General features: G+C 45.1%; 1 protein-coding gene across 4 annotated transcripts in view; it reads left to right on the plus strand.

Annotated features, from left to right (window-relative positions):
- MYO1E (myosin IE) overlaps positions 1–16,687 on the plus strand; it is a 197,251-nt gene that overhangs the window by 132,445 nt on the left and 48,119 nt on the right. For all 4 annotated transcript variants that reach the window (XM_059699613.1, XM_059699616.1, XM_059699609.1 and 1 more), the window contains 5 exons: positions 1,271–1,357; positions 3,051–3,218; positions 4,220–4,305; positions 8,650–8,731; positions 13,708–13,814. In XM_059699613.1, coding sequence (XP_059555596.1) covers positions 1,271–1,357; positions 3,051–3,218; positions 4,220–4,305; positions 8,650–8,731; positions 13,708–13,814 — 530 coding nt within the window. The remainder of the gene's footprint in view (positions 1–1,270; positions 1,358–3,050; positions 3,219–4,219; positions 4,306–8,649; positions 8,732–13,707; positions 13,815–16,687) is intronic.

Consider the following 16,687-nt stretch of genomic DNA (forward strand, 5'->3'; position numbering starts at 1 on the left):
CTGGCCTGGAGGTCTCGCCTTCCACCACCTCAGAACAGCTAGGGAAAGCGTGGGGTGGGCTGAGACAGGAAAAAGTGGGCAGCATTTAGATCATATAGGAACTTTGTAGGGCATGACAGAAAGTTCAGATTTTATAGCAAGTAGGATAGGAAATCATTGCAGCATTTTGAGCAGAAAAATGACATGGTCTGATTTGTGTTCTGTGTTTTTGAAAAGGTCACCACTCTAGCTTTACAGACTTATAGAATGGAGTGAGACGGGAAAAGAAAACAGGAATGGAAGTTTAGAAACCAATTAGGAGACGATGCAGGAGACTGTGCAAGACAGGGCGGGAGCTTAGACCATGGTCTATTAGTAGGGGTGGTGACATGGTGAGAGGTGGTCAGAGTTAGTATACATGTTAGAAACTGAGTCACCATGATTACTCAAAATAATTAGCAATAAGCCAAGAAGGAAAGAGGAATTAAGGATGATTTCTGCCTTTGTAGCTTGAATAACAGGGCCAGTGGTGAGACCATTTACTGAAGGACATGGTTAGGGGAGCAGTTGGTTGGAGACGGGGAATGTAGAGTCAGAACTCTGCTGAACAAGTTACATTTGAGAGGTTGTACATCCAAGTGCAGATTCCAAAATCAAATACATATGAGTCTGGAACTCAGTAGGGAGGTCTAGACTAGAGAAATTAATAAACAGGTCACTAGCCTATAGATGCTATTTAAAGCCATGAGATTGATTGGAATCACCTGGAGAAGGAGGGTTGAGGAAAGCAAGACGGCTGGAAAATTGAGCCCTAAGAGTCTGCCTCCTATAAAGATCTGGAGAGATGCTAACAAAGCAAGCCTGGGAGGAAGGAGAAGAACCAGGAGAGTGTGCTGGTGTCCATCCAGTTAGATGAGCCCCTGGCCCGAGTGAGGGGCCTTCCCCTTAAGTGCCTCGATGCTAATCCATGCTGCTGTCCTATGTTAAACTCGGAGATTATTGTGAAACAGACCTGTAGGTTTCACCATATTAAATGGCCATTTTTTGAATGTCAGAAATGCTTGTGTGGTAATGATTTCATATGGTTCAAACTCAATAAAAATTACATTACCAAGCAATAAAATGTTGCTTTTCTAACCTCCTTAGAAAAAAAATTAAAGTTCCAAGTTGTTGCCAAAGGGCATTCAAGTTTTTCTTTCATGGTGACTTATGTGCCTTTGATATCCATATGTGTGGAGTCCAGATAGTCTTCACTGGGTGATCATGTGAGTTCCCGCTTTCTGTCCCACAGGAAGAATATGTTCAAGAGGGAATAAGATGGACGCCCATAGAGTACTTTAATAACAAAATCGTGTGTGACCTCATAGAGAACAAAGTTGTAAGTATCGGTCTGGTGTGTATCCTAACTGCTCACAGATTTGCATTAAGTGCATTTTTCTCCTCTGTGTCATTATTTTAGAATAGGCAAGGTGACAACTCTGCTTTGCACAGAATTTTTAAAATTACATTTGTTTTTGTGTATATATGTATGTTAGCAAATAGAGCAATAGGGTTTTATTTTTGTAAATACGAACATGTGAACATGAGTAAAATGTCAATTTACAAGCAGGAGTTGTTACTGAATTAATTCTATCATTTGTGTTGATGGCTTAGTGCATAAAAAGACACAAAATTGGCCCATCTGCTAGACCATTCATATAACTTCTAGGACTTGAGATCTTGAAATTATTCAAAAGAAAACAAAAAGGATGTAGACAGAGATCTCTACGGTACCATTTTTGTTTTTGTTGTTTATAAAGCTCAAAACTGGAAACAGTGAAAAAGTCCATAGACAGTTCAGTCGTTAAGTAAACTACAGCACATCAGAGCACACACGGCCATTAAAAAATGACTATGAAGACTATATGAAACTTGACGATTGTTTATTAAATAGTGCTGTGTGGATAAAATGTGTACACTGCACAACTGTGTAAACCATGCCTATCAGGGTAATAAGCTGAAAGTGAACATTAAGAAGAAATGGTGAATTAGAGCCCTAATCAGTTTGGCTCAGTGGATAGAGCATCGGCCTGCGGACTGAGTGGTCCCAGGTTCGATTCTGGTCACGGGCATGTACCTTGGTTGTGGGCACATCCCCAGTTAGGGGGTGTGCAGGAGGCAGCTGATCAATGTTTCTCTCTCATCGATGTTTCTAAGTCTCTTTCCTCTCCCTTCCTCTCTGTAAAAAATCAATAAAATTATATATATATATATATATATATATATTTAAAAAAAAAAGAAAAAAAGAAGTGAATTAGAGCCCTAGCTGGTTTGGCTCAGTGGATAGAGCCTTGGCCTACGGACTGAAGGGTCCCGGTTTAATTCCAGCCAAGGTTGCAGCTCGATTCCCACTAGGGGGTGTGCAGGAGATAGCCAATCAATGATTCTCTCTCATCATTGATGTTTCTATCTCTCCCTTTCCCTTCCTCTCTGAAATTAATAAAGAAATATATTTTTAAAAATAAAAAATATGTTTAAAAAAAAATGAATTAGATCAGCGGTTCTCAACCTGTGGGTCGCGAATAATGAAAATACATCCTGCATATCAGATATTTACATTACGATTCATAACAGTAGCAAAATTACAGTTATGAAGTAGCAATGAAAATAATTTTATGGTTGGGGGTCACCACAACATGAGGAACTGTATTAAAGGGTCGCAGCATTAGGAAGGTTGAGAACCACTGAATTAGAGTCAAAGGAAAATGTTTTAATTTTTCTTTGGAGTTTTTTATATCAACTTAGTACAAATAAGATTGTGCAGATAATGATCTGTGTGTGACTTTGAATAGAATTTCAGGGAGTTAAACCATTTTTTTGAAAAATGGGCTTTTCCTCCATCTTAGATCTAAGTGATGACTCCCATTTGGGGTTATTAATGGTATTCTTGCTCAAAGGGAAAGAATGACTTTCAAGATGGTATCTGGAATCTAGGGAGCTGTTGTTTCCTTCCTTAAGGAAAGACGCAATAAGCATTGCATGTATTTGGGAACAATCGTTGATTTGGGGCTTTGGCTTCTTGGTCCCATCAGAACCCTCCTGGGATCATGAGCATCCTGGATGACGTGTGCGCCACGATGCACGCGGTGGGTGAGGGGGCGGACCAGACGCTGCTGCAGAAACTCCAGATGCAGATCGGGAATCACGAGCACTTCAACAGCTGGAACCAAGGCTTCATTATTCACCATTATGCTGGGAAGGTATGGCCAGCAAGCCGGGGTCAACAGGAGAGGGGAGGTCATCCTTTCCAATGTCTACCTGTTTTGAGCCACTGGGTCTGTCATCTGTTTTCTCCTGAGGCAACTGAAAACAGTGTCCATATAGTTTCATCTGCCTCACTGTGTTTTATTCATTCAACATGGATTCATTCATTCAACAACATGGGACCTAGGAAGTATGTGGGGAGGTAATACAAAAGACGGTATACACTACTGTGTCCTTTTTAATCACAAATCACTCTGGTACCTATATTGACTGCTGAAGGAATGGACTTTTGTCTTGCTTCTTGCTGCCCTCACAAACCTTCATTCCTTACCTGCCCATGTCCACTGGGAAGAGAAATAAGGACAAACGCTCACATTTGGTGTTTGTTCTCATAAAATACATGATTACTGGGTGCCTCCTGGGTACCAGCTTTCTGTGGGTGCTAGTGATACAAAGATAAGTAAGTCAAGGCCCCGATATTTAGGGACTTCCCAGTCCTATGGAAATCCACTGGTCTCACCTTTCATCCCAGCTAATCTTTTGTTAGCCTGAGTCCCTGAGCATGTTTTTTTTAGCTGAATTGATCCAATTCTGACACCATTTGTAAGGGAAATTGCAAAGCCTTGGATGACAGCGCCCATTGCAATGGATTAATGAGCATAAGAAGTTTTTTATTTTATTCTGTCTTAGCTAAAATTTATGGGAAAGAATTACATTTATTACTTAGACATCCCTATGAATCCATTGAAGAAGGGGTGTGTGAGACCTAGATCCCTGGGCCATATGGGCAGCCAAACACCATTCATCAGCATCCATAGGCCGTCACCAACTAAGAAGCTAACAAGTAAGATATGCACAGCTTTAGTGTGACGGTTCATGATGAAATCTGGAACTAGACACATTCTGGTAAGAATAGCCATGGCTACTTGGCTATTTTTTTTTTTCTTCAATCAAATACTAAAAGGATAAAATTGGATTTCCTTCCATTCTTGAACAGGTGTCCTATGACATGGATGGCTTTTGTGAAAGGAACCGTGATGTGCTTTTTATGGATCTGATAGAGCTTATGCAGAGCAGTGAGCTGTAAGTATGTTTCCGCTTATCTGACATGGAATATGGGTTTGATCAAATTTTCAATATGAAACTTGTGGAGTGGTCAGCATTTCATTTCTTTGAGCTGGTGAGTCTGGGTTATCATTGGACAATTTGGTTTCTCAAAATAGCTTTTCTTTATCCAATCTCAGCCCCACTCTTGTATCCCTAACACTTCCCACCCCCGAATTCCAAGCGCAATCTGCATGCCTTTCAGAACTCCTAGTTTCATCAGTTTCAACACTATTATCAGGGAGAGGTGGCCATTCTGGGGTTTGCCGGGAGCCGGTCCATCCTTGCTGTTTCAAGGGACCTGGCATATATGGCATACTTTTCTTAATATGTTTGCTCACCTTCTTGGCGCTGTGTTTTAACCAAAGTCACCTCTCCGAGAAAGGTTGAATCCCCAGGTAGGGATTTTCCCCTGAAGTTAGGGAGGGAATAAAACCCCTCAACTAAGTGCCAGGCGGGTAATTAATCCCTTTAACTACGAACAATCATGCTTAAACTACATAATCTTTTCTCCCTGGAATGGAGATAAGAAACGCCCTAACCTTTGTAATAGAGATTGATAGGATTGAATCAACTGGTATAAATACAGTTGTAACAAGACAGAAACACTCAGAACTCAGGAGACAGAATTCAGAAGACAGAACCTACACGGAGCCTAGAGACAGAAGAACTTCGCTGGCGAGAGCATGCCAGAGGATCCTGGACCGGGACTGGCCTCGGAGCCTAGAGACAGAGCCTAGCGGGAGAACATGGCAAGGGATCCTGGACTGAACCTGACTACAGAGATTGGCAGGAGAACCTGACTGGAACCTGGACACTGAACCTGACTGGAGTACCTGGACAGAACCTCTCTGGAGAGCCTAAGCAGACCCTCTCTGGAGATCGAGACCAGAACTTGGCTGGAGATCCGGGCTAGAGATCCTGGCTAGGTTGCTGATCAACTGAACGCTGTCTCCATGTCATTCCTTCTTCGCCGACTCCGTCCACGCCTTTGGGGACCCCTGGACCCGCTGGGGCTGGACCCCGGCATATGGCGCCCGAACAGGGACCCCTAGGTAAGCGCCCCACACTCGGGACGGATCAGACTCCACCGTAGGAAGAGGGTGGATAGTCTTCGCCGACTCCGTCCACACCTTTGGGAACCCCTGGAACAGGATTCCCTTAGGTAAGCCCCCCCATTGAGAACCCCACACTCGGGACGGATAGGACTCCACTGTAGGAAGAAGGTGGATAGTCTTCGCCGACTCCGTCCACACCTTTGGGAACCCCTGGAACAGGATTCCCTTAGGTAAGCCCCCCCCATTGAGAACCCCACACTCGGGACGGATAGGACTCCACCAGGGTGCTACAGACCCCCCTATAGAGGATAAATAGGGTAAGAAGGTGGATAGTACAGAACTTAGATTGAGAAGATGTGCCATACTGAGTCCAAAGAAAGAAGACTCTGTATTGATCTTTAGATTAAGAAGATGTGCCATACTGAGTCTAAAGAAAAAAGACTCCGTATTGATCTTTTAACATATATGCTTGCTAGCAGAGGAATTAAGGTTACTCCCAGTCAGACAGAACATTTTATACAAGAAATACGTCCATGCTTTTCTGAGGAAGGAAAGGTGCCGGAAAGGTAAATGTAGAGGCATGGGAGAAGGTAGGCCCAAGGAGCCTTATCCTTAACCCCACTGCAGCCTTTCCACCCCGGGAAAGTGCAGGATTGGCAAGCTCTCCCTGGGGTGATAGATCAGGACTCAGGTAATAGCAGAAAGCGCCAATCCTACTCTTAAAATGGATACAAGAGAGCATTTCAGGTTTTTCTTTTTAATGCTTGCTTTTAAAAAATAAAAAAGGGGGAATTTGCCGGGAGCCGGTCCATCCTTGCTGTTTCAAGGGACCTGGCATATATGGCATACTTTTCTTAATATGTTTGCTCACCTTCTTGGCGCTGTGTTTTAACCAAAGTCACCTCTCCGAGAAAGGTTGAATCCCCAGGTAGGGATTTTCCCCTGAAGTTAGGGAGGGAATAAAACCCCTCAACTAAGTGCCAGGCGGGTAATTAATCCCTTTAACTACGAACAATCATGCTTAAACTACATAATCTTTTCTCCCTGGAATGGAGATAAGAAATGCCCTAACCTTTGTAATAGAGATTGATAGGATTGAATCAACTGGTATAAATACAGTTGTAACAAGACAGAAAGACTCTGAACTCAGGAGACAGAATTCAGAAGACAGAACCTACACGGAGCCTAGAGACAGAAGAACTTCGCTGGCGAGAGCATGCCAGAGGATCCTGGACCGGGACTGGCCTCGGAGCCTAGAGACAGAGCCTAGCGGGAGAACATGGCAAGGGATCCTGGACTGAACCTGACTACAGAGATTGGCAGGAGAACCTGACTGGAACCTGGACACTGAACCTGACTGGAGTACCTGGACAGAACCTCTCTGGAGAGCCTAAGCAGAGCCTCTCTGGAGATCAAGACCAGAACTTGGCTGGAGATCCTGGCTAGGCTGCTGATCAACTGAACGCTGTCTCCGTGTCATTCCTTCTTCGCCGACTCCGTCCACACCTTTGGGGACCCCTGGACCTGCTGGGGCTGGACCCCGGCAGGGGTTGGGTTGGGATGGCCATGTCTGACCACCTAAGAGTAGAATAGTCTGGTTCTATGATACTCTGCCCTTGATACATCATCCCAAGAATTTTTTGTGGTCACTCAATATTTTTAATGGCTTAAAAAGACCCAAGTTAACCTGAGTCCCCGAAGGCCTTAGGAAATGGCTCCAGAATTCTGAGAGGGACAAGTCAAGAGGGACTGCCTCAGAGACCCATTTTCACCCAAGACTCTATCGAAGCTATAGAGTCAGAAGCAGTAGAGACTTCCCCCTTGCAAGCTGCTGGAGCTTTCAGGACCAGCCCTGCTGAGTCCTTTTCTCCCCTCTCCTTTGTGAAGGTTCCCAAAGTCCTGGGTCACAGATCTGGGACATAATTTACATGATCAGGGCTGCACATGCCAGGCAAGTACAATATCGCACAGCCTTCCAAACTTACAATTTTAGAGCTGCCTCCAAGTAACAGCTGCCCCGTTAGGCTCTGTTACTTAACCTGTCATAGTATCAAGGTTACCTTCCTTAACCCACAGCAGCAAGCCTGACATTTTCCTAAGGAAAGCCCCACTACAATGAAAGCAAAAACCAGTATCCTTTTCGGGCCCTGGCCAGCTGTGTTCCGCTCCATTTAACCCTCTTCCCTTCCCCCAGCCTCCCACTCCTCCCCGGCCCTCATCTCCACATGCCTGCACTTCCTTGCACTCACACCTCCCTGCTTTAGAGAGTCTGAATTTCTTTTCATTTGAAAACACATAAAATCTCTTAATAGGTCAGGGGAGCCACAAGCCCTGTTGGTAGGTTTTATAACAGCCAGGTAGCAGGCAAGCTTCTAGAGGTTTGTGGTTGTTTTGTTTTGTCTGAAGTATTAAAATTACTGCCAAGTTTGAGAGCTATCAATGCTTCCATGTAAACTCTTATCCAGTAGACATGGTCCATTGTTTATTAAACACATTTCCTACAAAAATCTATAATTGTGTCTGATCAGTTTAAAAATAGATTATAGGATTTCTAGAAAATTCAAGATGCCAAAGAGCCATTTAGGAGGAATTGAATTTGAGTGTCCGATGGCTCATTTACGTGAATCACTTTATTCACTGAGTCAGTGAATATTTATTGAGCACCTACTGTGTACCAGGCTATGTGCCAGACAGAAGGGGCACTAAGGTGTCTAGGACATACTGGCATCGAATGAGCAAAGGCCACTGATGCTGTGAAATAGACTGCAAGATGTGGGACAGCCCCCCCATGACCCCCAACAAAAAATTATCCAACCCTGAATCCCAAGTATCGATAGTGCCAAGGCTGAGAACCCCTGCTTTAGAGCAAAGCAGACCTGCATTGCATCCAGACAGTGCATACAAGTCCCTGCGCCCTGGTCCGTCTGTCTCATCCTCACTCAGCAAACCCACACAGTGTGTGTCCTATTGTCACGGTGCACCTCGATGCCAGTAAGGAGGGGGACTCAAAAGACAGAGTTTTATGATTTGTCTTTCAGGTTTGAACTCCAAAATGCTTATATCTTAGAATTTTTTTCTGTCTTTCTTGTTCTTTTTGGTTTTGGTTTTTCGTCTGTTGTTTATTTCCCTGGGTCACATCTTGATGGCTTGTGCTTTGAGTCAGATGGCCTTTCTGTAGCCAAAGTCACATGTTCCTCTCCATTCCCCGCGGAAGCATGCTTTCAGCCTCCTCTGATTGCTAATCCATTCTCTTCTCCTTTTCCAGACCTTTTATAAAGTCCTTATTTCCGGAAAATCTGCAAGCTGACAAGAAAGGGCGCCCAACTACTGCCGGAAGCAAAATAAAGGTTTGTTCTATTCGGGGAAGTTTATAGATTCCTATAAAAGGCAGGGTTTTCTAAGGGTCGTGAACGGCACCCCTGAGCCAGGATGAGGTCAGTGCGATTAATGGGCTGGTTACAGATGCCCAGAAGTAGTGTCGCTGCCTGAGAAGAGGTTGCAGGATGCGAGCTGAGTTTGACTTGGCTGCACTGAAACCCCCAATGGATATTAAGTACCTCAGAGCTTAACAGTCAGCAGATGATAATCAGCTACTTTTTAAGAGGAAACGGCCTTAAACTGAACCTGAAAGAATTCACATTAAACTATCAGAGAAATTTTATGACTTTCCAGACCAGACCCCAACACTTAACCAATTATGGAACTTTCTGTACTTGAAATTCTGCTGGGTCTACTAGGGGCAATTTGTCCACCTCCCTGGATCTTGAGGGCCCCTTCTTTCTGAGAATTACAGGCACATCTGGCCCTGTGGTATCTCCAAGCCAGAAGGAATTCTGTGTGTGTGTGTGTGTGTGTGTGTTTAATTGATTTTTAGTGAAAGAGGAAGGGAGAGGGAGAGAGGGAGAAACATCTGTGTGAGCGTAAAACATCAATCAGCTGCCTCCTGCACACCCCCTGTAGGGGATAGAACCCATAACCCCGGGCATGTACCCTAACCAGTAATTAAACCCATAACCTTTGGGTGTACAGGTCATCACCCAACCAACTGAGCCACTCGGGCAGGGTCAGAGGGAATTGTTATTGTGTTTCTTGGGAGCCCCCTGTTATCTGAGCCAATGTGTGGCAAATTTAATCACTTAATCATGTGAGAAATTTTGAGAAATATCCACTAAACTGTTTTTTAAAAATCATATCAGTTGTTAGAAATAAGGCGAGCCCCAAAACAAGGGATCCTGGTAGGACACAAAACATACTCGGGAGCCAGGCAGCAAGGCAAATATCTTTCCTCCTGCAGGAGGGTGGGCAGCACCCAGGGCCTGGCAACGCTGAGCAGGCGGTCCGCTCGGGGCTTTATTCCTGATGTGCGCCATCTGTCCCTCACTCTTGATTGGTCAGAGCTTAGGCTCACATTCTCACTTGATTGACTAATTTAAAGGAAAAAGGGAGGCGTTGACCTTTGCCATTTCAAAATGGCAGTTGCCTAAACTCCCTTCTTTGACAGAAAAGATTACTTGTTTATTCTCACATCAGTTAAAAACATTTTTTTAAAAAATCATATCAGTGCCCTGGCTGGTTTGGCTCAGTGGATAGAGCGTCGGCCTGTGGACTGAAGGGTCCCTAGTTCGATTCCGGTCAAGGGCACATGCCTGGGTCCCTAGTTGGGGGCGCGTGCAGGAGGCAGCCGATCAGTGACTCTCATCATTGATGTTTCTATCTCTCCCTCTCCCTGCCTCTCTGAAAGCAATAAAAATATGTTTTAAAAAAATAAAAATAAAAAATCATACCAGTGAAGGCCACCAGTTTTATAAGTGATGGGATCACCAAGTGATGAACAGCAGGACTCTGGGGTTCCATCGCTGTGCTCACATCGCAGCTTTGGCTTTTATTTGCTGTGTGAGCGCAGCAAGTTACCTAGACTCTCACTGCCTCTGTTGCCTTATCTGTAAGATGGAGATCTTAGTACTTATCTCATGGGGTACTGTGTTCATTAAATCCAATAATCCACGTAGGGTATTTAGCACACTGCCTGAAACAAAGGAACCCATCGCCCACGGGAAGAGTCCAGTCCAGGGTACAGTCCTCTGGGATTAGGGGCAATCCTGTTCAAAGAACTGGAGAAATCGAAATCTCTGGATTGAGTTCCCTGGAGCAGAGCATTGAGGGCAGAGAGCGGATGCAATTCCCCAGAGGCCCCAGATATTAATGTCTCCTGAAGCCTCTGACTCATGCCTTCACTTCAAGAATAAGGATTAGCTCTGGGCTGGAAAATCCAGTCACAAGACTATCACATTCAGATCCAAGGGGCCCGGATCATCAAGGTTGCAGTGACTCACTTTCAAGCGATCTGGATTCTCAGTGGAGCTTATTTCCTACAAAAAGGAGGGTGGGGCTAAGGGCCCTTTTTTTCCTTCTTGGAAGACTTGACTCCTCTTCCTTCATGTTCTTGTCTAGTTGAACGCTCAAAATTGCCACCTTCTGGCTGCACTCACAATGTTCAGGATGTCAAGGCTTGCTTGGTATTGTCTGGGGTGGTCAACCTGAAGTCAGTGAGCTTATCTAGGGGGAACTTACTGCGCATATTCTCACCCCCAGTGGCACCCTCCTGGGTGGACTATGGGACCTATGTCTGTCTGATGCTCTGCCTCCAGGTTCTCCCTGCTTTCTGCATCCCCTCTGAGACAGCCATGGCTCTATTTCTTATACCTTCCATATCCACCATATTTTGCTGCTGTTAACTATTGTCTTAATGACATCTCTGAGATGTAAGCATTTAAAGGGATCCTGAGTTCCTTGGAAGAAAAATTAAATTTAAGGTAGTTTCAGTGTTGGGCATTTTGTTGTATTCTAATTCTTTAAAATTTAAAACTGATCTATAGGATTTAATTAACAGAATATGTGTTTGGTGAGCACTCCCATCATCTTGTTTATAAGTAAGAGTATTCTATATTTAATAACACGACGCTGAGGCTTCACTAAATTCTACCTCGTGGCTGGAAGTGACCAACTTTGAAATGAGAGCCAAAGACTGAGGCGATAGGGAAATGGACTCGAGCTCAGAGCTGCAGAGTGGACTGGACCGCAGCTGCGTCTAAGTGACACTTGGCCTCTAAAGGCGCCGATGTGACGGACGCAAGCACCATGCGGTGATTGGACTGGTTTGACTTTTACCACCTATTCCAACCTTTCGATTAAGATGTCAGAGGTCTTCAAGTGCAGCCTATTTAGTGTATAGATGGGGGAACTGAGGCCCAGAGAAACTTAGGGATCTGTCCCGTAGCTTGCAAATCCCAAAGCAAGGACCCCAACTCAGGCTTGCTAATCATCTGTGCTGAGGGCACACAAGGAGCTTTTGCCATAAGCCTTTTCTCACTGATCTGCCTGCAGATTTTGACTCGAGCTTCTATTGGGCAACCTCTAGCTGCGGTTGACTCACAGCTAGATTCAGGATAATTGCAATAGTTAAGATAAGATGCATTCCTGTTTGCTAAAATGGGGTATCCCCCAGCCTAAAGGCTCTGTCTAATCCTGGCTTAATTCCTTTCACATCGCACTGAATTCCCCCGTATCTTCCTCAGGGAGGCAGGGTTGCATTATGGTTAAGAATCAGACTTGGTAGCTCACAGACTCGGGTTCAAGCCTCAACTCTGTTGCTTACTAATTGTGTCATTTGGAGCAATACTTTATTTAAGGCCCCACTTTCATGTCTAAAAAATGGGAATAATAATAATAGAGGCTGCCTCTTAGAATGGTGAGGCAAGAATGAGAAAATCCATGTGTCTAGCCCATAATGCATATTCAGTATTGTTATCCATTGCTATTTTGAGCTAGAGAGAACTATGTCAGGTGGGACAGAAACTTAGTCACACTTGCCCCTGTGTTTTCTTACGCTACAGTGAAAAGCATTAAATGCTTAGGACTAAAGAGTTTGCCAAGCTATTTTTGGAAATTAAAAAGTTTTAATTAAGTAAAATTTTTTTTAAAAAAATCAAAATTAAAGAGTTTGGGGACTTAAAAAAAAGCTTTGCTATAAGCAGTCCCTCCCCAGCTTCAACTTATATGTTGCAAAGATCATCAGCTCTGTTCTCAAGCACTATCTATGTCAACAAAGATCAGAGGCCGTTCATCTTTTCCTCATAGGGCTTGGCTTTGGTCATGTGACCTCTGCAGCTTTGCCCTTGACTCCCAGCACTGCACAGAATGCTGTACTCCGCTCATCTAAACAGAGAGCTTGGTTCAGCAGCAAACATCTTGCTTTGAATACACCCAAGAGCTTTTCTCAAGGGTTTCAGATTTCCCGGACCCATGAAAACAGAAAAGCCCTAATTGAGAGAGGGTGGTGTACTGCAGGCACGTCCCTTCTGCTGACTTTGTAATGGTTTTCTGGCTCCGGAGATCCCTTTTCTCTAGTTCCCTTCAGAGGTTTTCTCTCTTCAGACTGAGTTGCCTGGAGGGGGAATTTGCATGCCTGCCCCGTCCTGGGACCCACAGGGCGTGCTCAGCCGGTGGTGTGGATGCTGATGTGGGCTCTGCTCCTATGTCTTCAAACTACATTCATGATACTTATGACTCGAAATACTTTACCAGCAATTTCAGCTTTATGTGGCTTTTTCTGCTTAAACCCAGTTCCACTGGGTACCCTAATGCAAGGGCGGTGAGAGACGCCTTCATGTTGACCCTCTGAGCTTTGTGAAGGTGGAAGTTACCTCGCAGACTGAAAGGGCGCAGAGGCTGCAGGGTTGTCAAAGGACGTGCTGAGGAAGCAGTGAGTGGAACAGCATATAAAAGGTTTCTAAATTCCGGGATTTTGTGGATCTCACACCGTTCACTATGAATTTCCATCACCTTACTAGGTGATGCTTTATTGGTTGTGTTGCCAGAAAAGAACGCACAGGGGGGTTTTGATGATTAATCCTTGCAAATAACTTGCCTCTCCACCCCTCCCCCCCAAAAAATTCAAGACAATGTACTATACTTATAAAATTAACTTAATTTGTTAATAACTGGCATGCTTCCTTGTTTCTCATTTTTAAAGTTGTATGTGAAGATTTTTGTTTGGTTGGTTGCTTTTATTAACTGTACTAAAAAGGCCTAGTTGCTTTCAAAATTCTAATTTCAAACCCATTTGAGAGTTAAAATCATCGTAAAAGTCAGTAGAGCTTTAAGAACATGTGGTGGACCTGAGTTAAGCCTAATGAACAGATTGTCATGAAGATTAATTCCTAGCTATATATTTCCACACTCCAGTTTCACGGGTCTCCTTTGAAAGCTGGTCTGCTTCAGAGAAGGTCCCAAGTTTCTAACTGATGTTATTCTTCCTTCCTAGAAACAAGCCAATGACCTTGTGAGCACCCTGATGAAATGTACCCCTCACTACATCCGCTGCATAAAACCAAACGAAACCAAGAAGCCCAGGGACTGGGAGGAAAGCAGGTATGCGAAGGCGGTGGACGCAGAGGGCCCAGCCAGCTTCCGGGGCCCGGGCACATTCCCTCTTGTCCTCCGCCAGAGGCAGAGCCGTTTAAACTGCTGTCAGATGTGTTTCATGTCCTGTGTCTTTAACTTTTCAGGACAAAGACTATATATATATATTTTTTCCCCTCCTTGCCTTTTCCTAAAATGTTAGCAGTGCCTTTCGGTTCAGAATTAGCCATTTATAATGTTTATCTTGGCTAGTGTGGGGGCAGATGGAAAAAAAAAAAAAAAACACCCCTCATACCGCAGAGTCAGGATGGCTTTAAAATTAGCCTGAGGCTCTGTGTAGACATTCCTAGTCACTCCGCTCCTCATCGGCACCCACAGGATGTGGCCGAGAATGCTTAGCTCGGGGTTGAAAGTGAAGGTCCAAACAGCTGGTTAAAAAGCCACCCCTCGTTTACTGTGGCTCGTGAGGATGCTGGGGACACGCTCCAGCCCCTGTCATTCCCCCCGACTGTGCTGATGGGCAGAGTGACCCTGGGAGGAAGCACACCCGAAGGAGACAAGTGGAGCACAAGGATGTGGTGAGCCCAGGCCTGCCTGACTTCTGAGAAAGCTGCTCACTCACTGGCCCACAACTGGCATTTGGGGGCGTGGCCTGTGCGGGCTGGAATCAGGGTGTTGAGTAGGAAAATCACCAGAGAATAGTTTTTGCATCCACCCGGGGGACCCAGGCACACAGTCCCAAGAGGCCTGGCCCCGTGTCCATAGGAACATGGGAGGCAGAACTGCGGAGAGACCTTGTGAGTGGCTTGGACTGCAGAGGACCCCACCATTGTCCTCAGATAATCATGTCCCTGGTCTAGGGCGTACCTTTTTCTTCACTCTCTTGGGAAAAAAAGTAGATAGACTCTTAGGTATCGAGTGGCTTGAAGTTAAACGTGAACAGGAAGACCAGGATGAAAAGTCACAGCTGCTAATTCCCTCCTCTGAGAGAGGGGTGTAGGTCCATTTCCCACCCTGCCAGCAAGACCCTTTCTAGCCCACAGCAGACAGATAACACTTAATCCTTTGTGTACGTTACGTGCCATTGAGTCGGCTCTGACTCCTGGTGACCCTGTGCGTGAGTGGTGCCCACAGTGTCCTGTCCTCAACAGCCTGCTCAGCTCTGGGAGACTCAGGACTGGCTTCCTTTATGGAGTCCAAGAACGTGCATTTTTAAGGAGCTCCCAGGTGATGCTGGTGATGATAGGCCGGCATCATACTTGGAGGACAGCTGTTCTGGAGCCAAGGACTGGCCTGCCGCCTAAGTGAGACGCTTAATCTCAGTCCTCAGTTTCTTCCTCTTTAAACTAAGGGTGGATCAGAATGGGATCTCCTTCAGTCTGACAGGTGAATGCTCCCAGGTCCGTTCCCCGTGTCTGTCCGCCTGCCTCCGTCTGTCCCTGTGTCACTCCTATGCTCCCCGTCATGTTCACCCGCATACACACCCACTCATGCACATGTACACACAGTGGAAGTGTGGTGTCATAGGCCACCTCAGAAATAAATTATGCAAGTCTAGAGGTAAGACTCAAGGGTGCTTTAGTCCACCCATTCCCCCCCTTCAGATTTCATCCGGCTTCCCTTCTCCAGCCCTTCCCAACAAACATAATCTTAAACAAACAGAATCATAATCTCACTCACCCTGCAAATGCAATACCTCCCCAGCACACCACCCCCTACCCCACACGTAGAAGTCGTAGAGATTTAAGACCCTCTGCTGAAAGTCCCTCTAATATAGAGATTTTGCAATAGCTACTGGTTGGAGGTTCCCCAACCCTGATGCTACTGTCTCGTGAAATCCAAACTGATTCACTGGAATATCAGAAAATGGAGAAGTTAGGACAGTGGTTTATTTACTCAATAAATCCTCATAGAACTTCCTCATGCTGGGTTTTTTAAATCACACCCCGGATTCGACTTGCCGCAAAGAACTTCATGACATACATTCATGTCAACTGGTTTTAAGGGCTCTGAAGTATTTGTTGGTCAGGTGCTGGTTTATATTTTCACTAGGACTGCGTCCTGGGGTCCCCCCATCCCTGGTCAGGTTTAGCGTGTGACGGATGGTTTCACTTCATCCGTGAGGGGGGCGTGCGGGGGCCCAGGAAAGGGCAGTGTGTGGAAATGACATGGTCAGTCGAAGCCCTTGGTGCACAGGAGTACTCATTCCACAAGTGTATGGGGTGTGGTTTATTTTTCTTCTCCTGTTGCAAATGTGTTTTTGTTTGGCTCTTGCAAAGTTGCCTGCCCTGGATTCTGAATTGCTGCCCTAGCAGGGTTCTCAGGCCTTGACCTACTTGTGTTAATGGCCAAAGACATTCAGGAAGGGGACTGCCCTACCTCCCTGACGGAGGAGCTAGCACAACGAAGGAGCAAGTGGGCATTGGCATCCGGGCTGGTGTTTACTGGGGAGGCGACAGCATCCCAGGATATGCAAAAATGAAGTCGGACGCTTTGATTACATGAAATCTTAAGCATTACAAAATTTCCTAAACTGATTGTATTGGAGAAAATTTCTATGAGAAATTTCCTGGTGATGGAAGTTAAAATGAAGGAAACAAGGTTTTAATATGATGACATTTTAAACATTACAAGATTTGCTGAACTGCTTGTTCGGTTAGAGAAAATGTCTCTGAGAAATTTCCTGGTGATGGAAGTTATAAGGAAGGAAACCGTCTTTAACTTGCAGTGATCCATGTTTCTACTTGAATCAATGGGCGATGCATTCCCTGCCTCAGAAGCTTGGGGTGATGCCAATATTTTTTTTTTTAATATGTGTTTATTGATTTCAGAAAGAGGAAGGGAGAAACATGGATTGGCTGCCTCCTGCACGCCCCCTACTG

The sequence above is a fragment of the Myotis daubentonii genome, chromosome 1, assembly GCF_963259705.1.
Source record: "Myotis daubentonii chromosome 1, mMyoDau2.1, whole genome shotgun sequence".
Taxonomy (NCBI): domain Eukaryota; kingdom Metazoa; phylum Chordata; class Mammalia; order Chiroptera; family Vespertilionidae; genus Myotis; species Myotis daubentonii.